The 27,761-nt window shown below is 40.9% G+C and overlaps 1 protein-coding gene across 1 annotated transcript in view; it reads right to left on the minus strand.

Annotated features, from left to right (window-relative positions):
• Nucleotides 1-1,783: 1,783 nt before the first annotated feature.
• The window catches only part of LOC146377329 (eukaryotic translation initiation factor 3 subunit H), a 61,401-nt gene continuing 35,423 nt past the window's right edge, over nt 1,784-27,761 (minus strand). The window contains exons 3-8 of the mRNA XM_084942770.1: nt 24,961-25,128; nt 20,057-20,156; nt 17,182-17,331; nt 7,057-7,177; nt 2,533-2,665; nt 1,784-2,067 (exon numbers count right to left, since the gene is read on the minus strand). Coding sequence (XP_084798896.1) covers nt 1,973-2,067; nt 2,533-2,665; nt 7,057-7,177; nt 17,182-17,331; nt 20,057-20,156; nt 24,961-25,128 — 767 coding nt within the window. The 3' untranslated portion in view covers nt 1,784-1,972. The remainder of the gene's footprint in view (nt 2,068-2,532; nt 2,666-7,056; nt 7,178-17,181; nt 17,332-20,056; nt 20,157-24,960; nt 25,129-27,761) is intronic.

A 27,761-nucleotide genomic window follows, 5' to 3' on the forward strand; every position in this document is an offset into this window, starting at 1 on the left:
GTTGAAACAAGTAACTAGGAATAGAGTTTATAATCAGGTACAGCGAAGTGATGCCCAGAGGGCAGCAACGAGTATGTGCTTTGTATGATGTGGTCAGGTAGGTTCAATAAGATCATCGATTTCCTTTTGCCTCAGTGGTCACACGAAGAACTCCAATCCCTCTGCCTGAGTTCAGTAATTATTGACCAGGTCTTGAAAATGCTGGTCAGGAAAATGTTGCTCTGTTTCCATGATAAGATCAATGGATGGATAAAGCTTTAAAAAAAGCACAAAAAAAAGAAAAAAAAGAAAAGGGGTTGGAATTGTTTTTTTTTTTTAATGTGACCGTCATCTTAAAGGGAACTGATTACTCTTATTTCCAGGGTAGCTTTGCATGACTCACAGTTCAAAATAAACTTGCGGTATCTCATCTTGTGCCTTTGTGTAGTCCTTACCGCACTTACACTTCCTTTCATCTGATTGGACACACCTCCTAAACAGAAGGTCAGGCCATCAGGTGGGTGGGGCTTTGTGCCTACAGGCAGAGCTGCATGCCTGAGATAACCAAATTAGGACCGTCTGCTCTCTATGACATCACACAGAGCCAGGGGTAGAAATAAAAAACTGAAACATATTGTTTAGAACAGAATGAAGCCTCAAGCATCAACTTTAGCTCAGGGTAATATGAGCAGTCACCACTGCAACATGTATCAAAAGAATGGGCACAAATTCATCCTTGAGGGTTACATGTGACCGCTGCTTAGGTTTGTTGATATTATTTCTATTTCTGCTTGGAAGGTTTTAATCATAAGAATATACACCAGACATACATATCGATATGTATATTTATAAGCATTGCTTCAGCCTGAACTTGTTAGGTCACTATTTGTTATGTAGATGTGGAAGTTCTAATGTTTTGCACAGTGTGTGTAAAATGTGCTGGCTGATTGATATTAACATTTATTTATTCAGTGTGCATGACAAGAAATAAGAAAAGTCTTCTTTAACACTGTGGGATTATAAAATAAGTCCTTTTAAGACCCAACAATCAGAAACATAACTGATTTATCAACTTTTATTTTTTCCTGAATAAAATTCAAAACCACTGAACTTTTTCCCTTGTTGGTAATTTCTCTAATCAAATAGTTTGTTTTTTCTTTGGCAACACACATAATCAAATAGAGAATGTCACCCAGCATATATGACAGATTCTCAGTCTTGTCATTTGGCACACCTGCAGTGCTGCCCTGAAAACTCAACAAGCAAAATAATCTTTGCTACAAGCCCGATTTCACTTGTGGGACTTCTAAAAATAAACTCATGCTAATTGCAGCCATTGTAGAAGAAAGGCAGAGCATGGCGCGTTGTGTAATTTCACTTTAGGAAAACAAATGTCTACTTTTTGTGAGTGCAGTGAGAAAGAGGAGGGTTGGGAGGGCAAGTCATGTAACTGGCATTTCATTTAACGCTCAGCTTTCACTGATATTTCTGTTGCAGTTCTATTTACATGAAAAAATGTCGTTTTCCCACCACGTGCGCCAACACGAGGCGAACCCACTGATAATTGGTTCCACCTGCTTGATGTTTGAACTGCGGATGAAAAGCATGTGGCAAAAACAACTCAAAGTACTGCGGAATTAGTTTGTACTTTCAAGCAGAGCTCCGTTCTCACATATTAATAGTCTGCACAAAAACATTCTGTACAAAACCAATCATCTTTGTACAGTGAAACTGAAATTGCAATTTCCATCAAAAACAAAAGACAGCTCGACTGCGATAACAGACGAAGGAGACGGAGAAGATGTTGAGATGCAAGAGTTTTTATTTAAATCAAAACCAAGTGTTCAAAGTTAATTCTGTGTCTGGGGTGGTTCTAGACATAAAAAAACAACAAATAAATTCAGAGGGAAAAAATAAAAACTGAAAATGAAGGCTGCTCCTGTGGGCATCATTAAGGTGGGTTTGCATCTCTCTTGCTCCTTCTGTCTCTCCTCTAGTTGTGGCCTTGGAGAGCCTCTGCCATGAACAGCTTCCCGAGGTTCTGCGAGGTGAATTCCTTCACATTCTGGCAGTAGTTGTTAATTTGCCCTGTTGGAGTGTAACCACATGCATCCACACGCCCCCACACAAAAGACACAAACACGCGCCCACAGAAACGTACAGACAAACACGCACGCACACACATGTACACAGACGGTGCACGCAACCAGGCGGGGGTGGGAGAGAAAACAGCAGCACAGCAAAACAGTGAATTAGTGTGGAGTCGGAGTAAACGGAAGGATCAGAATGTTGTCGGGAGGCGGAGGAGAGCTGAACAGCGTGAGACGGCGGCGGGGAAAAGGGGCGGTCGAGATGGAGATTGAGTCAATAAACTTTAAATTAATGTAATTTCGAGATAATGGCGGAGATAATTACAAAACAGAACCTGAGCTCCTGTGAGGGGAGCAGAGGCAGCTGATGGAGTTTGGAGGGAGGGGTGAGGGAGCTCTACAGTGGTCATGGAGAGTCATGACTATACTCGGAGGATGTGTGAGTGTGTGTTTGCGTGCATACCTGCAATGAGCAGCGTGTCCATGCGTGGTGGCGGCTGGGGGGGCTTGAATAGTTTGCTTATGTCCTCTTCAGGCAGCGGGGGCTCCCCTCTGCTCTGGCGCTGGGCGTTCTCTTGCTGCCGCCTCTGGAGGTACTGTGGAGGGAGCGATGCAGAGACAGAGAGGCGTGGCATTAGTGACGGCAGACACGGGAGAGGAGAGGATGAAAATAAAAGATAGATTGCAAATGGAAAATGTGGGTTGGGAATTGAGGGAAGAAATCAAAGAAGTGGACAGAAAGGGAGAATGGGAAGGGCCGGAGATGACGAGGACAGGGTGAGAACATAAAGAGAGGGGAAACAGAGAAAGAGGAGGAGTGGGAGTAGCAAAAGTTAAAGAAAAAACAAGTGAAGTGAGAACAAGGAAAATGCAAAGTAACATGACAGAAATAAAAGAGGAGAGCACAAAGTAAGAGACGATGCAAACAGTAAGAGGTGAGTGAGATGTAGAGAAACATAGTGATGAGAGATGAGATGTAAGAGACAGAGAGTAACAGAAGAGTTATAAGTGCTGACAGGGATGGAGTGATTTGTCGGGGGCTGACAGTTTGTAAATCAGTGAGGTGCTGGGTCTCTGGAGATCCTAAAAGCCTTCTTAATTTGGCAAGATGGAGGAGAGACAGACAGACACACAGGTGGAAGAAGTGGTTGTGTCAAGGAAAGGAATAAAAAGTGAGTGGGAGCAGTGCCTTCAACCGCACATCCCACAACGCACCTGTATGGTTGATTGAAGCTGAAAAAAATTGCTAAGATAAACAATATGAAAATGAAAAATATAACTATTTGTTTAAATAAAACTTCTCTGCCACTGCACCGCAGCATGACTGTGTGTAATCAAAATGTTAATGCATAATTGTATGCAAATTCTAGAAACAACTTTTTTTCTTATGCTCCAACTTACTCAGTATTCAATATAGATATACAATGCCTTAAAAAGTAATTTTTCCTACCAAGAAAAAAAAAACAAGCATCCCTTGCTAAGTCAGCAAAATAGAAGCACCTTTGACTGCCACGCCCCCAACCACCCAGTTTCTCTGTACAAACTGCTCAATCTCTGTCAAGTTCTATGTGATGTGTGTGGGAACAGCCGTCCTACTACAAAGCCTGAACTGAAATGGGGTCTAGACTACTGTGTATCTTTGACTTCATGTTTGAGCTTGATGTCTTGGTAGAAAATAATCCTATCCCAGCAGTTCTTTTACAGCCTGCAGACAGATTTCTCTGAATTTTATTTTTCCTATATTCATTTTACCCTCAACCTTCACAAGCTTTCCAAAGCACCACTACAGCAAAACTGCTGGAACCACTGTGCTCCCAGCTGGGGAACATGCCTTTCTGGCATTGTGCTGCTTTCCTGAGTAAAGCTTCATTATGACAGCCCAATATTTTCATTTGTGGTATAATCAAAGTAGAGGTCCGCACAGACACAGACCAGGTTCAAATTCTACTTATTATAAACCACATTATGCTCTCAGTAGATCAGATGGCTTCTTTTCCTGTCATGAGTGCCGAGTTTGTCAGAAAATATGTCTGACAATGAATGTCATGAGGCGAGCTCATTTCCAGAGCACACTGTTTGTGTGTGCAAAATAGATGCTCTTAAACACAATTAAGGAATTGGTTTTTATTTACCCACAGAGATCGAATATAATAATTTAATATTCGAGCGTCTATAAAGAGTCTGGCAGGGTACAGAATATTTTACTGTTGCTCCATGTAGTGAAATGGGACTCTTAATTATGTCCACAAATTAATCTTTGAAGCATGTAAATGAATTTTGGATTGACCTTCAATGAATTTACAGTTGTTCTCCGGAGAATATTGTAGTATTTGGAGCCGCTTGTTAGCTGAGAATCGTTTTTCTGCTTGTGTCAGTGCTCTCGTTCTCTTCAGCTTAGGCCTAATTATCTTCTCGTCCCCGTCAGCTAAGGTCCATCTTTGAGTTTTTTTAAAAATATATATAAAAATAAATAAATTATTCCGGCATGCTTTTACATGCTCTGCATTTCCAGTGGGCTCCATCAACCTCCACGTCTCATTACTGTTGCTTCACCATGCACTTTATCTGGTCTCATCTGACTTTCGCCAACCTAACCGAGAGGTCAAAGGTCATTTTTACTGAAGACGCCCCCCCCTAAGCCCCAATGGGCTTCATTTTCGTTTTGAGCATATTTTGCTTCCAAATGCAGTCTCTCTTAAATTTAGCTGAATGTGTTTGCTTTCTGTTAAATTTTTACAAAATCATTACATGGCTATAACATAACGTTAAACCTTTTAATTGGAGCCCTTTCGTTTCTATCGTTAACCATAAATGACAATTCCTCAGTTCATAAGATTACCACACTGCACCATACCTAACCTCCTTTAAAAGTGCGCCTCGCTTTCAACAGATGTGGGGAAAAAAGAGAAAATGAATGAATTGAAAGAAGTGAGATGTACATTTCCTGTTACAAAGACTAACTTGGCTGCAGACTGTTCCTGGGAACCTGATATTTACTCAATTCAGAGGGCTATAAATGAAAAATGGAGCCCTCTCAGCAGAACGCCTTTTTGCAACTTTCTATGATGATTAATAAGGTTCCATTTGTCCGGGAAGCAGCAGGGTCAATAGCACGAGATTACATGGAGCAAATACTGCAGATGTCTGAAAGGTTTTAACAGCGGCACGCTTTCTTCTTCTCTGTGCGTTATTTGTTCATTGTCGAGACTCGTGTGAAACATGAAAAAAGGTGACACCATTAAAGGCCCCATCTGTGTGATATTGTGTATGACGAGAGTCTGGGTATAGGGGTGTACAGGGCTTCGGGGAGCTGGAGATGATGGGGAGGTCAGTGTGGGGAGGATGATGGATCATAATGGCTGCAGTGTGGGTGAATAGCCCGGGGATACGTGGGGATAAATCTAGGAGTGCGTTTTCGTTGTGTGCGTACTGAGGACGAGCTGTGGTCACCGATGCACGATTGTTGTGAGGTCTGCCTAATGACTGTGAACTTGGCTCTGGCTTTTTCTTCTGTCGGCCAAGATGCTGATGAGTCAGCCCCGATCGCCATTAATACCTCAGACATTTTCTCATTTCCACTTGCTGAATAATGACAAAATAGCGCGACCGGTTTTACTGTGGGTGCACGTTTGTGCGCACATTAGTGAGTCACCTGTGCCTCCGCTCTTCCACTTTCCCAAGCAGCGCGCCCGTGAGAGTCGCTGACTGTTAGCAATAGTATGTTTTGCCGGATGTTTATGATGCATCTGGACGAGGTTGTAGCTGCAGATGGTATGAGGCTCACTCTGTGTGTGTCTGTGTGCAAGTGCGTTTAGTTCTGGTTTGCTTCGTGCCTCCAGTTTGTGCTTGGAGGTGGCGTGTGCATCTGTGAGCCTTTACACACACAGTACATTTGTCACAGTGCGCTTGTGTTTTGCAAAACGCTTTTAAATGAAGTCTGAGTTGGTGATGTGTCTCGCTGTTACAGACAACAAATATAAACAGAGGATTTTCACTTCAGATGAAAGGCTCAGTTTACTAATGCCAGCTTTCGGTTTATATGTATCAGCTTTCCATAACCTCTGAACCTGCTCTTCTTAAGTACCTAAAGAGAAATATTGCTGTGACTGTATTACAGTGAGTAAGGACATTACCTCTTCCTTGACAGGAGGAGGATGAGGATGACGGTGCCTGAAATTGAAAACCTGCTGATCTACAGCAGTAACTGAACTGAGGTGACTGATGATAACACTATGACAGATATTGCAAAATTAACATTAGTCATTCTCTAATTGGTGCAAACTCAAGACAAGAGAAATCACTTTCAAACTGATCTCGGTGCCTTTGCTTGAATTTACTTGTGACACAAGTTTCATCTTTTATTCTTCATCTTTTTGTCCTCCTGCTTTCTGTGTCTGAACCTCTACAATGACAACTGCATCACGTGCACGAGAATCTGCTGTGTTTTTTCACACAGCAGATTCACGCGCACGAGAATCTGCTGTGTTTTTTCACACAGGGATGAAAGTCAGTGTGAACATGACTCAAAATCACACTCAGCAACAAAACTGAACCTTACCAGATCCAACCGGAAGGTAACAGATCCTGCACTTTCAATCAAAATTATTTTGAGCCGACTTAACATGAATATGGTAGCGTTTCTTGCTTGATCCCGCCTCAGAACCTAGGACACTTATTTAACATTTTTACATTGTAGTTCCTGCTTTGACTCCTCAGTATGTACATGTATAAGCCTGCAGGAGCATATTCCTACATGTGCGTGTGTGTGGGGGTGGGTTTGATACCTGGTGCTTCTGCTGCTTGCCTGCTGTGATTATAGCTGCAATTGGTTGTGCCCATGTCTGACAGAAATCTGCCTGCTGTTTTCCTGCTGAGACTGTGGCTGTAGGTGCATCTGTTTCTGTGTGTGTGTGTGTGTGTGTGTGTGTGTGTGTGTGTGTGTGTGTGTGTGTGTGTGTCACGGTGCATTCATGCATTCAAGAGTTACCTGGTGCTTCTGCTGCTGCTGCTTGCTCAGGTTGCGGCTGTAGGTGTTATATTTGACAATGTCTTGGCTCATGTCATCCACTCTGTCCATCAGGAGCTGAAGGCTCTTCTCCAAGTGGTTGCTGGAACAAAATTGACAGCGTGTCACTCAAACAGGTTTTTGTACTGTCAACAGCACTTGTGAACCTCAGTGAAATGTTTTTACCTTTTTACAAAAAAATCTCTTTAAATTAACAGCTCACACTAATCCATATTTAATTTCAACTTTTAGTTGTAACCTCTTAGTTATGTGCGATAAGTATGAAGGCTCAAAACAAAACAAAGAGAAAGACCTCAGAAAGCATCAGTGTACAGCACTGGCGTGTTTAACTGGCTTCGTTGGTGTGAAGAATCACAGGTCTGACAAACTGCAAGTACGAGGAGACGGCTCTTCAGTAAGTTTACACATATCTCACACATAATAGGCTCCTCATTGTTGCTGCTCCTTCTAAATGTAATGTGATATGCAACATCGCCTTTATTGTTATGAGCTGTACAGATATGCTAGAGAATTTAGCTCCTGCTCCTTACTAGCTTTGTGTTTGACACCTGCTCATTGCAAGAAGAACACTTCAAATAAGACAGTGCCACTGACAAAACTATCAAGTTGGGCTAAGTTATGACTGACTGGGTGAAAGACTTGTTGCTTCATTTGGCCTTAGGAGGAATTTGCTGTTCCAGTGTCTTGCTCCGGTACACTTTGACAGGTGGAGCCAAGGAAGTGTTCCCCTGTGGATGACCTGAGCAGCCTCCTGAGCTGAGATCCAATGCAATTCTATTCAATTTATACAGTGCCAAATCAAAGCAGCAGTTACCTCCAGGCGCTTCATATTGTAAAGTAAAGACCTATGAGCAGGCATTTAGCAGCAGTGGGAAGGAAAAACTCCCTTTTAACAGGAAGAAACCTTTGACAGAACCAGGTTAAGGGAGAGGCAGGCATCAGGTGAGGAGAGGAAGACAGGACAAAAGACACACTGTGGAAGAGAGGCAGAGCTTAACTAATGATTAAATGCAGTGATTTATAAACACAGAGTGAAAAAAGGTAGGCGAAGAAGTAACACTCATTGTATCACTGGAAGCTCCCAGCAGCCTAGGCCTATTGCAGCATAACTACAGGAGAATTCAGGGTTACTTGATCCAGCGCCAATTATAAGCTTTTCTTTTTTTAAAGATCCCTCCCCTTTTATGCCTAAAGCTTTGCCAACAGAGCGTCTTCTACAGATCACAGGTTGACACAAGGTATTTATTTGGCTGATTCACAACTCTTCCAAATCAACTAAAATGGCATAAAAAATAAATAAATAAATAAAAAAACCTTAGATGTATACTTCCTTCTTGACACTAAATCAGAAAACAACTATTCCCGTCTAGAACTGACCACTATGAATCTAAAACTTTCCAAGCTTTGAGAAGTCAAGGTCTTTGAATCCATCCCGACTTAATCTTTGACCTTTCACCTCCTACCAAATGTGTTGCTCTTGAGACCCATGACCTGAAAGTCACCTGTGATCCCAGGTTTGGACAGTACTTGGTACAAGTCCTGGGGACCTTACTTCATGCCCCTCTCCTACACATTTCTGTGATGTCGTCACATCCTTCATGTTTTTCCAATGCTGCCATGCTGACAAGACTCAAAACAGAGCGCCACCAGCATTCCACTTCCCTCTCGTCCTATGAGCTCCATTTTTAACAGGATGTCTTGCTACCCTCTTAAGTTCAACCGTCACAAGACTGCAGAGCTCTACTTCAAGTTGTATCCCTCTTGTACTTCCCTCTGTGGAGTTGTATTGTTTCATTTATGAATGTTTGGGTGCTACATAATGCAGTATGTACTGTGGGAAAACAGATTCGTAGTGTTTATTTAAATGACAGCTATACCCGTAAGAACTGCCAAAACCGTGTATGTTTTGGCAGTGTGCATACTTGTGCTGATGTAACTGTTGTGCGTTTGTATAAATATGTTAGTGTGTGGGAAGACTGGAGCGTGCTTTGTATGGTTTTAGTTACATTCCTCTCTGCTCTGAGTTTTATTAACAATGTCTAAAGGAATCAATATTTGTCTCTCAGCCCGTCACAATCTGTTTATTTTGTTGAAAGCTACGAAAAAGAGATTACCGTCTCAACTTAAATTTGAGCCTAAACCCACTTAAACTCGCTATATCTGCACTGACACCACAGAAACAATCTCCACTGTAACCATAATTGACCTGAGCCACATACATTTCCCATAACAATTTGTGCATATTTATTTAATATTCAATTCTTCAGCTTTCTGTAGTTCAAATGAAACCCACTCAGTCATGTCGGAGTATTCTGATCTCTTTACTTGTGCAGTTTATAAAATACCCGGTGTTTTCTTTTAGACTTGTTTGGAGTCCTGCCCAGTTATTTCAGATTTTGACTTTTCAGGTCAGAGAATCTTTTTCTTCAACTTCTCAGAGTTTTTTTAAATGCAGTTTGACCAACTCCAACAAGGCTTTCTTGTGCCTTTTACTCAGTTGGTCTCCATCTACCTACTCTAGCACAGAGGTCTAAATTGAGGGTTGCTGAATGGGCTGTCCTTTTAGCAGGCTTTCCCATTTCGCCAAAGGATTTCTAAACTAGCTGTTGTGACTGCTGGGTTTTGGTCACCACTATGACCAAGGACTGGCTGACTCGGTAACTCAGTTTGAAACCACCAGATCATATTAGGAGTACTGGTGTATTCACAATTACAGAGGTCACTACTAAGCAACACTTAAAGATTTAGAAATGGTTTTGTGCTGTTGCCTTGATCCGTGTCTGGTTGGGCATCTGCAGAGAGTTAGACTTAATGGCTTGTCGTGACACGTACTGTGAATTGTGACTCTCTTAATACAGAGATGTTTTTATAGCAGCCCCTTGTCTGCAATACAACTCCGCCATTTTTGGTGAGCACATAAAAACCCCTCGAACCATTCGCAGAAGCTAAGGCCTCTTGATGGCTTTAGCAGAGGGATCATCACACATAACATCTCCCCAATCGAGGCTTCGCTCCAATGGATTCCGGTACATGTTCATAATAGATTTTTTTTATTTTACTGACTGCCCTTAAAGCAAGTCTGGTTCTGGCCTCGAAGTACATTTCATATCATATGTTGACCTGAATTTGCAGTCCTAGATACCTTTCGTTGTTCAAAAAGTTAACACGTTATTCTAAAGGTTGCCGTGCTTGCGCCAGGCCCTCTTGGTCGTGACCTGCCTGAGGAAACCTGGTTTGAAAAATCCATAATAATCTCCTCACTTCTTAAAAACATATTTATAAACTTGCATTTATGTGATGTTGTTAGGTGATGTCTTTCACAGTCCATTACTGGCTACCACCTTGTTTTATTTAGTCATTTGTGTTTCCTTTGACTTTAATCGTCCGCTTGTATTTATCATTTATTCTCATCATCTGTTATGCATTTTGCATCTTTATTCTTGCTAATTTAATTCTAGCAAAGCTTTAACTTAATTGCATCCATTTCTTCTGGCTCTAATGTTTGGCCGTCTGATTTTACCTTCTGAGTATTATTTGGTTTGTTTGCCAAAGCACTTTGTAAACTCTGTAAAGAGGGGCTATAATTTGTATGGCTTACATAAAGCAATAAATGTGCATAAAGTGGTTTTGAATTTTTGTCTGGAGTAATTGCATACTGAGGAAAAGTTTCTCCTGTCACGGCGCTGCTTTGCCTAGAAACTCTGCAAGCAACAGATGACGTAAAATTACAGTCCAACACTAAAAATACTGTAGTTCTCATATTTGAAAATTTACAGTTTCACTGCTGCATGCAAGCTCCGTTTTTAGGTTTTATATTAAAGCATGAGCAACATACAGAACAATATATCAGGTCTGCGGCTACAGTGCACACCAGAACAGAAACTACAGGACAATAAGTATTTGCATAAAGTTAAGCAGTAATACATTTTGGAAATTTATGCACATTCTAAAGACTCATCGTGATCATCTTGGTTTACCATCGCCTTCCATTAGCTGCAAACACCTTAATTATATTTACATGAAAATATGCACACACCAAGAGAAAATTAATGCAACTAACCACAGGCATGCTGATAATTATATGAACAGTGCTGACGATGATTTATAGTGCTATTCTCACATGCCTTAACTATCTGTGACACTATCCGTATTACACTGTTGCATCTGCATGAGGCGTGCGTTAATATAAGCGATTAAATAATCTACTTAAATGCTTGCATACTGCCCTTTATTCAGAATTTTAGTCAGAAAAAGCTGAACAGGTTTCAGAAAGATCAAACTACTTAAAGCCATCATGCAAAACACGTAAAATTTCCACTAACTTCAAAGTCATTTCCATAATCTGGACTGCCTGAACCATTTCCAGTACAGTAGTGTTTGCCTGTGAGGACTGTTGCGTGATCAGTTTGTCAACCCTCCATTGTAAACATGCAAACCGATGGCCCAAGACCAACTCTCAGCATAACACTTCCCTACTGCGTCCCTCTGACTGTGTCAGAATTGATTCTCGCTGACGAGAGCCCATTTAAAGCTATTTCATCCAGCAATATGGTGGCTAATTTGTGTGGTGCGCATGAATAATATATGCGAAAGAATCCATCTAGGATCCTTCAAAACATCTGCCGTTTATGTAAGTGTCAAATGCCTGAGCTGGACTGAGTGTGTGTTTGTGAGCTTTACTGTGTGCCGGTGGTGAGTAAGAGTGATTTGCAATTTAGTGGGATTTCTTATCAGTTTGTATGTCTTTTGTCCCTGATTGTGAAATTGCAAGATTGTTGGAGAGCTTATGTAACAAATGAAAAAACGAGAAACTGACAAGTAAAAATTAAAAGGACTATTTTATCAAAGACTAAAAAAACTTCACTCCCAGTCCACAGACTTCCTTTACTGAGCTTTGAGCTTCCAACTGCATCAGTGTCTCGTGTGTCTGATAACTAGTTTAGTGCACTGGAGCATGTTCAGTTTGATATTCTGTTTTCAAAACCCTGACCATACAAGAAAAACCGCATAACTGCTCCGTGTCTTCTCCAAACACTCGAAAACTGAATGTTACCAGTTACAGAAAGTTGCTACAACTGCACGCTGAATAATGTATCCCACACTCCACGACGTGTGGCCATAAACTCCACAGGGTTAAATTATTCAGAGGCATCAGCAAGCTTTGCAATCAATATTGAATTAGAAATCAAAGTCTATCTAGGGATTTCGCACCATCGCCGATTCTGTCAAGTTCAGTGGAGGCCCGTACAGTGTACAGTAGGAGTGCCTGTGTCCACAGGGTTGTATTCGCCCAGGACAAACGAGGACAAACCTGCATTGTTGTGTGAGCAAAAGTTGGCTGACATTCACTAAAATTGAAAGTTCAGAGGGGAGTTGTTTAACAAAGCTGCCAAGGAAATGACTTCCACTCTTAGAATGAGCGTTTTATTCTGATGGAGTCTTTTTAACTGATGGACTCGAGCACAATGTGGATTGGTGGCTTGCGCCGCCAGCGGAATAATTTGTTTTAAAGAGGACTCGAAATAAATCTAAAAAGATTTTTCCCCAACGTACGCGTACAGCATTGTCTCAGTTATATAAAAAAAAAAAAAGAAAAGAAAAGAAAAAGATGAATGTTAGCTTTGGCACAAATTTAAAACCTTATGTGACTGAATACCTTTCTCCATCCCTCACTGCTTCCTGCCCATCATCATTATTTCAGTTCCGTCTCCTTTTAAGAGAAGGATCTATTATTGGCTTTTGTTCAAAAATACCTCTTCTTATAGTCCATCTCGATGGATCAAGTTTGTGTGTCAAGGGTCAAATTTTTCTGCAGATCATTTCATTCACACAGACACTTCTGTCAACACCTGCCTCATGACCCTATTTCCAGTTATTTCTCTTCACCTGCATCAGCAGCTATAGCACACAAAGCCTTAAAAGTTCTCCCCTCCCCCCCACTCACTGAAAACTTATCAGGGTAATTTAATATCAGAGAAAATTTCCAACAGTAAAAGAGTCCAGGCAGGAGGCCAAATACACTAATCAGACAGATACTGGGGGTAATGAACTAAATGGGAAATTTACACATGAGTGAAGACCTTGTAAAAGGCCCAAAATGTAGTTTAGTTTTAATAACATTGCAAACATGGGTATTTCAAGAGGGTTGACGGGGTTGAAAGGCTACATAGATGAATTTACATTCATACAATCCATCACCACGATCAACATCATCATCTGTGGTAAGAAGAACCCTGTTTGCTGGAGTGAAACTGCACTCTCTCAGCGTTAGACATAGATGACATTGACAAATGGGACCGCAGATTGGAAAATGAGACAAAAGGAAAAACATTAAATAAAACCCATTATCGTTTACTTTTTCTTCCCCCCCCCCCCTTTTTTTTTTTTTTGAAGGGGTGGAAATGAGGAGAAAAGGGTGGGGCTGTCAGCAGAAGATGTAGAGAGATGGAGCGCTACAATCCAATACGAGGGCAGAGCTGTGCAGCAATCTGACAACTTCGGGGAAACAATTTCATCTTGCCAGACATCCCATCGGCGGTTGTGTCGAAAAACCTACGGGGGAGGGCCATCCTGCTTCTGCTCCGTTTTGGGCGATATCAAAAGCTATGCTTCAACTTCAGAGTAATCACTTGGAAAATGGAACAATATGCAAGAATAGTGAGCCAGTCTCCTTCACTCTATTTAGTAATTTGCAAGAAAATTGCTGGGGTTTCTGCCTGCCTCTGTTGGCCATGCTCATGGAACCTACATGTCTGCCTGCATGAGGCCTCATTTAAGTCATGCCATACTTGCGTTTAAGGACACAGTTGAGGAGAATAACAACAACTCCCGATGTGCCTCGCCGCAGCGTGCAAGTGAGCACAGTGTTTTGCGCGCTGCCAGTGTGTAAATCAGCACTTTGAGTCGTTATTGTGCTAATTTCTCACACCTGCCCCTGGGAAGCTTTTTGATTAGCAGCTTCACAGCTGTTGCTCCACTTGCAGCGATTTATCTCCATAAATGATTGCTGATAAATTCTCCTGAGACTGATGCTGAGTGCCTCTGAGATATAAATACGAGACTTAAAGAGCCAGGCTGTGAGTTGATATGGTGGGGTGATATTTGTTCATATTGTGCTCATTAGTGATGGTAGGCAAAGTTTGATGGCAGGTCCTGCTTTTGAAGACATTTTGGAATAAATAGGCTGTGACATTTAAAATGTGGCATTTACCGGACCGAGTTTTAGAGTGAATCTCTCAATCAAACATCCGTTTCCATCCTAAAAGGTACACAATTGGGAAATCGGATAAGTGGTCAGACGTGCCCTGGAATGCATTTGTGGGCAGTGATTGGAACAATTTACAAAATCTCCCCAAAAATGTAGCACCTACTATCTGGTACGAGCCAGTTATTTTAGAATAAAGTTTAAAGGAATTGGTTTGAGTTCTTGTTCCTTCTTTTTTTAATATATATTCTTCATACCAAATAACATAAAAAGAAGAAAATAATCCTATTTAAAAAGTCCTCTCTCATAACTTTTGCCAGCACAACATAAAACCCCATTATTTCCAAAAGGCTATTAAGGGTGGAAAGGGACACAGTAGTTTATGCTATTAAGGCTGCTGGTGTAGTTTGTCTTCCAGCTTACAACCCCAATTTCCAAAAAAGTTGTGAAATGTAAATAAAACACAAATGCAATGTTTAAACTGAGAAAATATACTATTTTCAGATAGATAAATAAATAAATAAATAAAGCCATTTTGGATTTAACAGCAGCAACACATCCCAAAAAAGCTGGGACAGGGCCATGTTTACCAGTGTGTAACACCCACTTTTCTTTCAACAACAGTCTGGGAACTGAGGAGACCAGCTGCTGGACTTTTAGCAGAGGAATATTGTCCCATTCTTGTCTGTCTGATTATTCTTGCTCTAGCAGCTCAACAGTCCTTGGCCTTATTTGCCATGTTGCTCATTTCATAATGTGCCAAATGTTTTCAGATGGTGAAAGGTCTGGATCGCAGCCAGGCCACATTAGCATCTGGACTCTTCTACTATGAAGCCATGCTGTTATCATAGCTTCAGTGTGCAGTCGAGCATGTTCTGGGTGAAATATGCAGGACATTCCCTACAAACTTGATGGGAGCATATGTTGCTCTAAAACCTGTATACACCTTTAAGCACGGATGGTGCCGAGCTGCCAATTTCACAGGCACGATAAACTGAGTGCTGATAAAAAAGCTGGACGGTCATGAAGCATGTTTACAAAATAAATTTGAAATTTGGATTTGTCCAGGTCCATTTTAAATAGGTTTGGGTCAGAGAAGAAGGCAGTGTTTCTAGACCATGTTCATATATAGCTTCATCTTTGGATCATTGAGACTGAACTTGAGTGATTTCTGGAAGTGCTTCTAAGCCCATGTGATGATTTCCATGACAAAATCCCACCTGTTTTTAAATGCAGTGTTGCCCAAAGACCTGAAGCTCATGAGCATCCAACATTTCCATCCCTGTCCCTTACACACAGACTTGTCCAGATTCTTTGAATCATTTGGTGAGATTATATACTGAAGAGGAAGAGCTATTCAAAGTTTTCAAACTTTTACATTGAGGGACATTATTGTGAAATTGCTCCACGTGTTTATAGATGCAGTTTTTTGGAGTTTACTGTACATCTTTGCTTCTGTGAAACTCTAACAAGCTCTTTTGTTTATGTCCAGTCGTGTTACCTGAAATCGTGTTACTACCCAAAATTTGCAGTTCATTCCTTTATGCTTTTATTTACATTTTTCCCAACTTCCCAACATTTGGAATAGGGACTGCAGACACTGTGCATCCACCTCAATGTATCTGACCCTTTCCTCATGAATGAATCATCTGCATGTTCAACCATGTCACAGCCATCTGACCTAAACACTGCAATGCAATAATAAAAATGTAATAATATTGATATGTATAATATCAATAACACATAAATCTATATTATTATACCAAGTAAAGTTTCTCAACTAGTACTAAACCCAAGTATAGGAGATGGAAGTGGATGTAAGGAGATCCGGTGTGGTGGCCCTGGGGAGGGTACGCGAAAGGCAGAATGCATCAATAAACTGCTTATTCTTTCATTCAATCTAGCAGCTTTTGGAACAGTTGAGAAGACACAGATTAATGCCCAGGAGTTCGCTAATGTCAAATCAATTTTAATTTAGAAGTAGCCTTAAGTCATGTCTGTTGAAGCAGCCTGCAAGCTTAAAGAGATACCCTCAATATGGCTTCAAAGCTTGTAAGATGATTTTAAGAACTGCCTGCATTCTTTAGTACAGGGGTGTCCAATCCCAGTCCTCGAGAGCTACCGTCCTGCAGGTTTTAGATGCATCCTTGTTTTGACACACCTGAATCAAATGAATGGCTTGTTATCAGGCCTTTGCCAAACTTGATGGCATGCTGAAGAGGTAATCAAACCATTAGGGATGCATCTAAAAACTGCAGGACAGTAGCTCTCGAGGACTAGGATTGGGCACCCCTGCTTTAGTAGATAAGTACTCAGTGTACTATGGTGACTATGTACAAAGAAATCAAACTAAGGTGACACTTTGCTCAGAGCTGGATTGTATGGGCTGAAAGAATTTCCATCAATAACCACTTTTCCTCTGTTTGACTGTAGATTTTACACAAAGCCTGAAAAGAGATGGTACGAATTTCAGATGACCTTATTGAGCCATTAAGGTGAAATATTGAAAATCGTCCTGCAGTTACGATGTCCCACAGATCTTTTCATTTGCATTGTAAGATTAGCTATTTGTCGGCTTTGCAAACAGGAGTCTTGAAACTTGAAAAGAAACCATAACACAGGGTTTTAAATCTGGGAATTAAAAAAAAAAAAAATGTATATACAACATCAGGAAGAAAACCAAAGCACTCACACTGCAATACGGGCATGAGAATAGATAATAAAAGTAAAGCCGTACTAAAGGTTAGGAAACATATGTTGATAACAAAACTTCCCCTCTTGAGAAAAACGTGTAGTCCACCAATATCTTATTTGCCTTTTTACAACCGAGGTGTCTGGCCTTGGGCCCTTGTGGTAAATGGCTGCATGAGCTCATGTCTGACCTGCTTGAGAGGTTTAGCAGTTCGTGCTTGTCGGCGACCGTGGACTTGTCCTCCAGCTCCCACATTAGTACATTGATAAGATGGGAGTTTTTGATGACGATGGGCACCTCCTCAAACATTTGTTCAAAGCCAATGTTGGCCTTCTTCAAGCTAAAGAGAGACAGAGAAAGAGAAGAAAAGAGGGGAGGGGAGACAGGAGGTAAAGGTGAAATCACATTTCTTCACATTTCTCGTGTGGATTTCGACCATCTTTCTACTTTAAACTCACTCGAAGTGTGTTGGACCCAATGATGTGGCTGAAAATTAATGATGCCAAAAAAAGTGGTGGGGGTTTAAACATCTCATATGATTTCTAAGGGAACCCTCATGGACTTCAGTGCCTGGCCACGTGTGATAACCACTGTTCTTTTTGTTGTGCTGAATCACAGTCACAGGTTTATACTAACTACAGGAATTTTTTTCTATTAGAAACATTAAGTTGTTTTAAAGGGACAGCTACCTTGACACAAAAGAGAGTGAATCAGAGTGGAAAATAAACAACTGTTAGACCCTGAAAGAAAGAAAAAAACAAACCTGGTCTTAGCTGATCTATAGCAATTGCGAATACATTTTTAAGTGAACAGACGGTGGTTTGGGGTTAATAGTTGCTCTGCTGGGACTCATTTGCATTCAAGTGTTGAAATCAGTTTTTCTAGTCTGTTCCTCTGCTACTGCTTCTGGCTTCTTTCCAAATTTTAGTGTTCGTTAGCATGCGTTTCTCCTTATTAAAACAAAAGCTGCATTTCAGTATTGTGCAATATTGAAAAATATTATAATGCATGTTACACGCTGACATGTGAAAATGCTGTCATTGATTCAGCAGTTCATATTGCCTCCCAATAGTAATGTTAGCCACAGTAACCAGTATGAACTTTGCGGGAGGGCTATTATGCCAAGCACACAAGGCACCGACTAATTCCTGATCAACTCCTCGGGAGCTGAAAGCCGCACCTCTCTCTCCCTTTTTCTAACAGGGGTCTGTTAACACAAAATGGAACTTCAATCTTTGCTTAATGTCTCACATAAATCTAATAACCCTGACTGACTGCCTCGGCTCAGCCTGTCACTCGCACACAGTGGACCGGCTACAAACTAATGTCTGTATGTGTCTAATGTTGCCTTGTTAGATGCATTGTGCTTGTTATGAGATCAATACACTCACTGCATTAATCTGCCGTGTGCAATGTACCAGAAACAGAGATGTTTGGGCTGTATAAATTCGTGTCTGTGTGATAAATAGGGATGTGGAGCATCACTGATTTTAAGTTATTCTGAAAGACATTGTTTTATATTCTAAGTAGAGCAGCACCTCAAGCAAACTTTAAGAGGAGACTCGGAGGCAAAAGCAAGAGGACAATGGTGCCTCGGGCTCCGAATCAGTATGGGTAACAGCAGTCTATAAGGAAATCCATAATGATATAAACACTGTTTGCTAAAGATTTGGCACAATTATCAATCTAGAGTGCTTTAAAACAATTCCTGCATTCGATGACCTTTTCAAATGCCGCCAGATTGATATAAAAAGGTGGCTATGAGGAAACAGAAGGACAGCACATTCTAGGCAGGACAAATTGTTCAACCATACTAGACTCTGGCACACTTAATGCCACGCTCTTTGCAAGTCGGGCCCCGCTGGACAAAGCCAAAAGGTTGACTCCACAGGCAAACTAATTTGAAGCTTCAGATTTCGCATTGAAGTGGACGCTATTGACCACTGCCTTCATAGCCCGACAGACTTGGAGGGCAGTTCAAAGGGATGAGCCTATTCAACAGTCATCTATCCTTGCCTTTCATTTCAAAAAAAGGTGCACAATATATGCAAGCTTATGTAACATCAAATACAGCAACATGAAAGAGGCTGATTTTTTTACTGCACATTGTAGCAGAGGGGAAAAATGAAACACTTTTGAAGTTTTGCATCTTTGGAGGAGGGAAAATGTTATTGATATTCAGATTTCTAGTCTATTTTGGAAATAATAGGATAGAGACGAGATTGTTGTAATGTGGCGATATTGTCCTTTCCTGCCCTGAGCTGCCCTCTTTCAATCACGGACTTATTGGGAACACTGATAGCTACAGATTGGGGCTATAATAAATCATAGGAACTAATGAAAAGCTGCAGAAATGAGAAGGATCCTGACTCTGGGCCAAACACAGTGGGTCAATAACAGAGTGGCTGGCAGACGCACACAGGTGGCGAAATACAGAGGAAATTGGGAGAGAGGGAAATGAAATGATGCAGTTAAATTGCCGTACTGCCTGCAAATACGCTTGCTTTTAGTGGATTTCAAAGTGTATATCTAAAGATTTTTAATGGACAGCCTGCGGTGTTTCTCCACTGGGCCGTTACGCTCACATTTGTCCGAGCGTTTGCGCCCTGGTGCGTGCGTTTCTGCATGTGGGAGCTGGTGCACCGGGACCACCCTGAACTGCCAGGAAAATAGTCCCCCTCATTACAGACGTTTTTAGCAGCAATTTAAAAGCAATTACCATAAGCCTTGGGGGTCAGAAAAAGTGTAAACATGGTACATTTGTTTGACGGGCAAGGGCGAGATGATAAATCATCATCATCAGCATCCATCTTCAACTGCTACTAAATACCTCCCCTGTGGATGCAAAGGCCATATTTGCATCCATTGAATAAACAGAATTAGAACTGTGAAAAAACACACTAATAACAATAATAATAATTCTCAATTCCTATAAGCAATAGCAGCTCATGTGTATACATATAATTATCTGTGAATATCTGCATTTCTGTGTGGGTATGGTCAACAAAGTAAAAGTAGTAGCATGAGTAGTATCCTGCTGTGTGTTCTGGTCCTGAATTACTCACCCCTCAGGTGTGAAATCTTTCTCTTTGCAGATCTCCATGAGTTTTGGGGTAAGCCTGTAGGCTTTGAGAGACAGGGAGCCTTGAGCCGTCTTTATAGGATCTAGAATGAGACAGAGGTGAGAGCTTGATTTTAAAAAAGAAGAAAAAAAACCCTGCAATAACCATCTTAAATCATATGGGTTGCAGAAAACAAACTCATGGTTTTCATTTTGCCCATTTCAGATAAATAAATAAATACAACAATGCAATTTTGGACTCATTTTTGTAGTTTCACGACAGCTCTATTTATTGAACACAGTTTTGACGTCTGGGTTTTGTCTAGTTGATCGCAGAAAAATCTGTACTGCGTAAGCAGCATAGTCATTAGCAAACATATTTTTATATGTGAAATCCTGAGTGAGAGAGGGATTGTTTTTTCTTTTTGAATTTCTTTCCCCCTCAAAAACGTGAAAAGTGTTCATCCTGAATACAGTGATAAAACAGTGATGTTTCAAAATGTACAACACAGACTAGGATGATATCCAATTTTTCAGCACTGAGAATCATAAAACCCTTAAATTTTACAATTTTCATAAATGAAAAAGCCTAATGATTAATTTTCAGAGAACTGACAGGCTTGCCTTGCTATTAAGCCAAAGCCAAAGTTAAGCACTATATTTGCAAAAGCAACTTAGCATGACATGTCAACAATAATAATTAGCTTCCTTTCCATGCACGGAAAAGAGTGGTGTGTCTCTGCACTGTGACCGCCATCATCATAGGCCACAGTAGCTTAATCATAATGCACAGTATTCCCTTTAATAACTCTGAAATGTGGTTTCCAGCAGACTCCTTTTTACACCTCTCCAAAGAAAAGCCACAGTTTACAGATTAATACAGTCAAACTGAGCCAAAAACGTGCATGTCCCCAAAGTGAAACTATGAGGAACAAAAAGATCCTGTTAAAAGTGTCTCATCTGCAGATAAGCCATTATAACAATGACTCAGGGAATTTTCAGATTCCGTCAGTATGTCCTCTCCCCAATTTTGGGGATGGAAAACTTTATTCTTGTACTGGCATACAAAGTAGGAAAAAGAAGAGCACTTACAAAATTGCTTCTGTTATAAAAATCAATTCAACACACTAAAATAAAGTAAAAGCAGCAAATAAGAAAAAACAAAAACAAAGTTCACTTCCTGTTCAGACTACCTGCAGAAAATGGGTCTTAACTGCATCCACCTTTTTGCCTACAACTTAGCTAGTTCAGTTCATGTGGTCATCTCCACTGAGAGTGGTTGCTAATAGCAACAGTTCACTAAAGATAACCATCCTATACTTAGAGGAAGCCTGATGGCTTAATTAACATTTTGCATGATCAAACCTGAAGCCCCAGGAGCCTCGTGAATTTGGACACGGAACCTTTATCTTCTCCTTCCCACAGACACTAATCTGTGCCAAGTGGTACACACATGATTTTATACATCAGTTCTGTTGGTCAATATGCAGTAAACTGTTAGACTTTTGTCTTTATTTTTGCAAATACACAGAAGGAAACTGCACAGAGCTGCTGCTGCTTAGCTCTGCGTTGGTCCATCTTAACCTCTTCAATTTTTCACCTCATATAAGACAGTCACTGCACTGAACACATTCAAACAACTGGTTTAACAACCAGCTTTAACTCTGTGCTGTCACTGGACAGAAGCCATTAACGCCGCCAGTTGGCCACGGGATTGATTCCTTAATCGACGTAAAATGAACGGTGAGCTAATGAAAAACAGAACAAAAAACAAAAAAAAGGAAATCAATTTTCTTTCCCTTTGACTTTAAACGGAGATAATGTCAATTCCTTTGAGGCACTGTGATCCGTTAAGCGCTGCATTATTGACTGACATTAACAGCGCACTCCTTTGGAATGAGAGGACGCTCACTGCTTGGCTAAATGGCTTTCTGGGATGACTGGATCAGAGGGTTGCATGTTTAAAATGGTCAAATTTAATCCTTGTCAATACTGGGTGTCTACAATCTAAAAACAATACAACCCAGGAGTAACGCTAAAGAGACAGAACAGGGCAGGGAGAGCTCCTCGACAGTCAGCATTACCTAAACCTTGAAATTCAAAGTTGTTTTCATTAGCAATTTCCATGCACACAATACATTTATTTTCCTAAATCTGAGATTTTTTTTAAACTACAGTCCTCTTTATTGTCTGACTCTAGACTTGAAGTAACTGGATAAACTGTGAACGGTTTTAATGAAAGACTGCTTTAAGTTCAGTGAGCTTGTGAGTCTTTTTGTGTCACCCTGGCTTTACTTTTATTTTTCGGTTCATAAACCTGAGGGAGAAAAACTCAAAGTGAGCAATACAGAGAGAAAATGCTTTCTTGACACAGTGTGGCATATTGACAGTGTCTATATTTGATTCCTCAGCTTAGAAAAGTTTAATGTGTTTTTAAGGCTTAAAAACACATTTTTTAAAAAAGAATACAAAAGCGAGAGTGAGGTCCATGTCCTCTGTAATGTCTAGGGTCCACACACCAACACCCCTGCCTTTGCCTACCGCCCAGCTCAATCTGCAGCTCACACTAACGCCTGCCTCTGCAGAAGGTGGGGTAGCAGATCCATGCTAGTTTTCAGGCCTTATGGAGGCAGGCCTGGCCATCAGATGCTCGCTGGTGAGGTTAATCACCTCTAAACAATTGGTTTCTTTAGAATTTTCTAAATTGCTCACTGTCCGGTTCCACCTCTGTGACAAAGGCCTTGGACAACACACTTCCCAGGATCACACGGACACACAAATGACACACCCTGGCAATTTGTCAAGGGCATGTCGAAAGGAGCCAGCTGAGGTGGTTCGGACATCTGGTTTGGATGACGACTGGGCACGCCTGACTGGGCGTACAACCCAGTGTAAACCCAGAACCTGCTCAAGTGACTGGATTTCTTATCAAGCCTGGGAATGCCTTGGGATCCCCCAGGAGAAACTGGGGAATATGGCTGGGGAGAAAGATTTCTTGAATACGCTGCTTAACCTTCTGCATCCACAGCCTGACTTCAGATAAATGGAAAATAATGGATGGATGGATAAAAGAAAACAGCAGCACTCTGACAGGAACGACGAAACGATCGCTATTATCATCCACTTCATTGTCCACTTATCCATGTAATGTATTAATATGCTCCCTCTGAACTTGGTGTGGCAATAAAATTCCATTTCTTTAGACGCTAAGAAGTTAACACTTCACTAAGTAGTGACAGGTTTTCATTTTCTGTCATGTTTTGCTGTCATTTAAATCCTTACACCATCTGGGGTGGTTCAGCATTTCCAGAGAGCTTTTAGAGGCTTTTACTGTGAAGCAGGTGAACCCACATAATACCTGTTGGTCTCATGTTAGCAGCTACAGGCTACATAGTTAATCCAGTCTTCTGTGAGCCCGCCTTTCCCTCACAAGAGTTCCAGACCACGGCATCAGCAGAATTTATTGTAAGGTCAAAAGCCAAAAGTCATCTCCATCTAAATCTGTACTATTGCAGATGTGCACAAAAATAAAAACTCTCTATAAATAATCGTCAGTCTCCTTGACGATATAGACTTGATGACAATACAGAACTTGCAGAAATCCATCTTGAAACAAAAATCTAATTCCAGGCACATGACGCTTAGAATTAGATTGTTTTTTTAAACATCTGTGCTTACCTCCACTAATCTGTTCCTACATCTGTCAGACTGATTTATTGCTGAGTTTCTAAAAGTGAACCGCAGCAAAATATCTTAAGATTTTTTCTGCGTTGATGTGGCAGTCCTATTCTTGGATACCTATTGATTAAAGAGATTAAATTTGACATGTGGTTGTTTAATCGTGGCAGAAACCTGAATGACAATGAAGCATAAATGACTGTAATCAACTCTCTTGTAGAGGCACCATTTTGGTGCAAGAGAAAGAAAACAGATAACGACCATGTTTACTGAAACTAAGCAAGCTTTTCTGCTTTCAGGCCTAGGGTGAGTGTTTTGATGTTGCTGTGTTTATTTTATTTCATGAGGACTCAGCAGTACTTTGTGGAGCCAACTTTACTAGAATGACTTTCCACCAGCATGAGTCTCTTTCAGTACTGGTGCCCTGTGAAAGGCTTGAATGGCTTTAGGACATGTGACAAATACAGCAGTGGATCCCTTCTCTCCTTTTGGCTTGATATAACATTATCAATACAACTTTTTTTTTTTTTTTAATGTAACAGCAACAGACAGTCCAAGATCTATATGAACTCATCACACCTTTACACCTTTATTGTGGCTCTTAAAAACACACACAACATAAACTTGAAGGGGACCTATTATGCAAATTTCCAATTATATTCATTCTTGAACCCCACTAGGGCAGCTTTACATTATTAAAGGTTCAAAATAATTTGGCTTATCCACTGTGCGAAATAAGCCATTTCAGCTTTCATTCCCCTACTTTAAGGCAGATTTCTTCTCGTGGGGGCTTTTATACTCATTTATACTACTCACATTAGAGATACCCACTCTCACTGACATCATACGGAGCAAAAGGAAACAAAATATCAGAGATCAAGTGTTTTGAACAGTCTGAACTTTAGGCTCAGCTGCTCTTATTCTTTAAATGTTTATGCAAATTTAATATGAGCATCCACCGCTGTAAAAGTGCAAGTATGAAAGAATATAAGAAAAAGTATAATAAGTAAATTATACTTAAATTGATGAATTCTTAATTTAACATCTATACCATGAATCTTTTTATTTATATTCAAATTCTTTGTAATGTTCTGTCTGTTCATCTATAGTAAAATATATTTGATGTTTTGCCAATTTCTGGTCTTAACTTGCAAACAAAAGTAAACAAAATGATTTAAAAAAAAAAAAAAAAAACAGTCTTTACGCAGTGTTCTGTACAGGACTACTCACCATATATGAGTACTACTGACTCCTCAATGGCGTGCTGGTAGCTGAATTGAGAGTCGAGCAGCGCTCTGCTGACAAAGGAGCCATAGTAGGTGGACTGGTACCAGCCCACATGCAGATGGTCAATGTTGACGTGACGCAGAGAACGCATCATCTCCATCTGGTACTGGACTAGAGGCAGAGAAAGAGGAAGAAATAGAGAGGAAGGGAGGGGAAAGTCAGGGAAATGGGACAAAGAAGAAGGGAAAAAAAATCAGTTCACTGAAATCAGCTTTTTTTTTTTTTTTGAAACTGTGAATATCTGTTCTCCATCTGGAACTCTACATGGTGTATGAACAAGGGGAGGGAGTAATGGGAGAGAGGAGATGTGAGAAAAATGATAAATATGGTGGGAAAAAAAGAGCAACCAGGATGTGATGGACGAATGCAATGAAACTGAGGAAAAACAAAAGCTTCATCTTCTGTTATCAAGTGGCTGTGGTGGAGATTTCTAAAACAAACATCAGCTGGGTTCACCAGTCAGCCTTTCATTACTTATGTCAGTTAATACATCGTACTGGGGAGAGAACGGCAGGACAGAGACACAGACAGGCTTAAGCTAACAGAGAGAAGGCAAGATGCATTTTGGGGAGAGCCATTTCATTATGGCAGACACATCCTAAGGATGCACAGCCACAAATACAAACAACCTGCCTCGCTGGCTGTAAGTAACAACCAAAGCAAGCAAGCAAAACAGTATCTCTATGCAGGCTGGCTGGAGGAGGTTGCTAAATCAGTTTGTGATTGGGCAGCTGTGGCCCCCTAGACCCCAGTCTGTAGAGCACATCCTTCTCCTACTGGGGCTGTTAACAAGAACAAACTGGAGCGGTTTGAAAAGAGGCATGGGTGAAAAGCAGAAAGGGAAAGAAAAAAGAGCAAAGCTGGGAAAAATGAAGGACACTTGAAATGGAGGGAACGTGTTAAAGAGGGGAAGTGGGATGAGAGAGAACACACGAAGAAAAATAAGGCAGGGAAGAAAAAAACTTCTTCTTTTTTTTAATGGGTGAACTTCTTTTTTTATCTTCTGCCTTATGGTCAGAATTTGACCCCTGGCAGTTGAGGTTATGTAAAGCAGAGATCAGCCAAAGTCAAAATATATTAACATTTCATTTGGTTGTAATTAGCTGACCTCCAAGAGTTCATGGAGTGTTAAAAACACTGAGGTTTCTGAATCACTAAAATCCAAAGCGATGCAAGGGACCCCATCTGATTTGCATTAATCTCAAGTTTTCTTGACGCAAACCTCCCACAAACCTGATTCTTGCAACAAAACAAAGAAAATAATCAATCAAATGTTCTCCTTGAACTGAATTTTAACATTTGGCTTGGAGCAGTGGATGGGAACAGACCCTTTTTGTGGCCCCATACATGAATTGATGAACTGGATGTAACAGGCTATCCTTTAAATCTTCCCTTTTATTTAGTGTTTGACGTGGTCAGTGAGACAAAAGGAAGCAGAGTCAAACAGAGGGAGGAGGATGAGAAAGTAGGAGAGAAATAGAGGAAGATGCAGTATATGAAGATTGAGAGAGAAATTGGGAGACTAGCAATTCTGGTACACATCATAGGAGGAGGTGGAGGTTTCAGGTAGCATCTGCAAGTGTGTTTGTGTGTTTCTAAAATGTGTGTCTATAACATTCAAGTTTTTAATTCTGACTGAATGGTGACAAATAAGAAGTAGGTGAGAATTAAAACAGAGAGTGGGAGAAAAGGGTAACAGGAGAAGCAAAAAAAAAAAAAAAAAAAAAAAAGTGTGAGGAAAGGAGGGAGTGATGGTGATGGACAGATAATAAGTCTGTTGGAGAGTGGCTCTGCTCGGGGGCTGGCTAGTAGCAGACTCCAACACACAGAGCTCAAGGCAGCCTGCCACCTAAATACAGCATCTGTCTGTGCACTTCTATGCCCATCAGTATGGGTACTTACCTTTTAGGCTCCACTGAGGCATGCACCAGCCCAGCACCCTATCATTAGCAGGGAAATTGTGCACAAAGTGATCTGTCTCTGATACAAAAGCTAAAGGCTGGGCGATTGACAACAGAGGCAGGAAAACCAATTGGCCATCTCTCCTCCCTAACTCAACACCACCTTCAATTCCTAGTTCGCAACTCTAATCTTTGTTGGTGTCCAATATGCAGCTCAATCGGGACTTTGCTTTCAGCACATATTTCCTATTCCTTATGACTGTATTGCAGATTTAAACAACTGGTGATGATCTTCTTAAGTGATGGTTTAAGAAGATCATCATCAAAATAAATAAATAAAAAAAATATGATGATCTATGATAACAGGGTTCTTGCTGATCGGAGCTGGCTTGGCCCTGGCTTATCGGAGAATTAAGAAAGCGGAACCGGCTGTCCAAACCCCCCCAAGGCTGCCCGCTGGGATTGAAACGATGGGACGAGGCGCGACTTCTCAGAACGGGCTCACTGAGAGCAGCATGGTTAAGACCTTGGAGACGCTTACAGCTGCCGTGAATACTCAGAATATCACCTCTGAGCGTATATTGGGTTACATCAAGGAGAGGCCTGCTCAGAATAACACCTTTGAGCGAAAGTTGGATTACATCGTGGAACAGCTGACTGCAGTCGTGAGTTCTCAGAATCGGCTCTCTGAGCAAAAGAATGTCAACACCACGGAACGCAAGTTTGATACCATCATGAGGAAGCTTGCAGTTCTCCAACGGGAGATTGAGAGACCAGTGTCGGAGTGTTAAAGAACAGCTTTGAAATTCTCATGAGGTGTTGCAAAAGAAAAATCACCATCAT

This window comes from Perissodus microlepis, chromosome 11, assembly GCF_051167445.1.
Source record: "Perissodus microlepis isolate ML-2025 ecotype Zambia chromosome 11, ASM5116744v1, whole genome shotgun sequence".
NCBI classification, from domain to species: Eukaryota; Metazoa; Chordata; class Actinopteri; order Cichliformes; family Cichlidae; genus Perissodus; species Perissodus microlepis.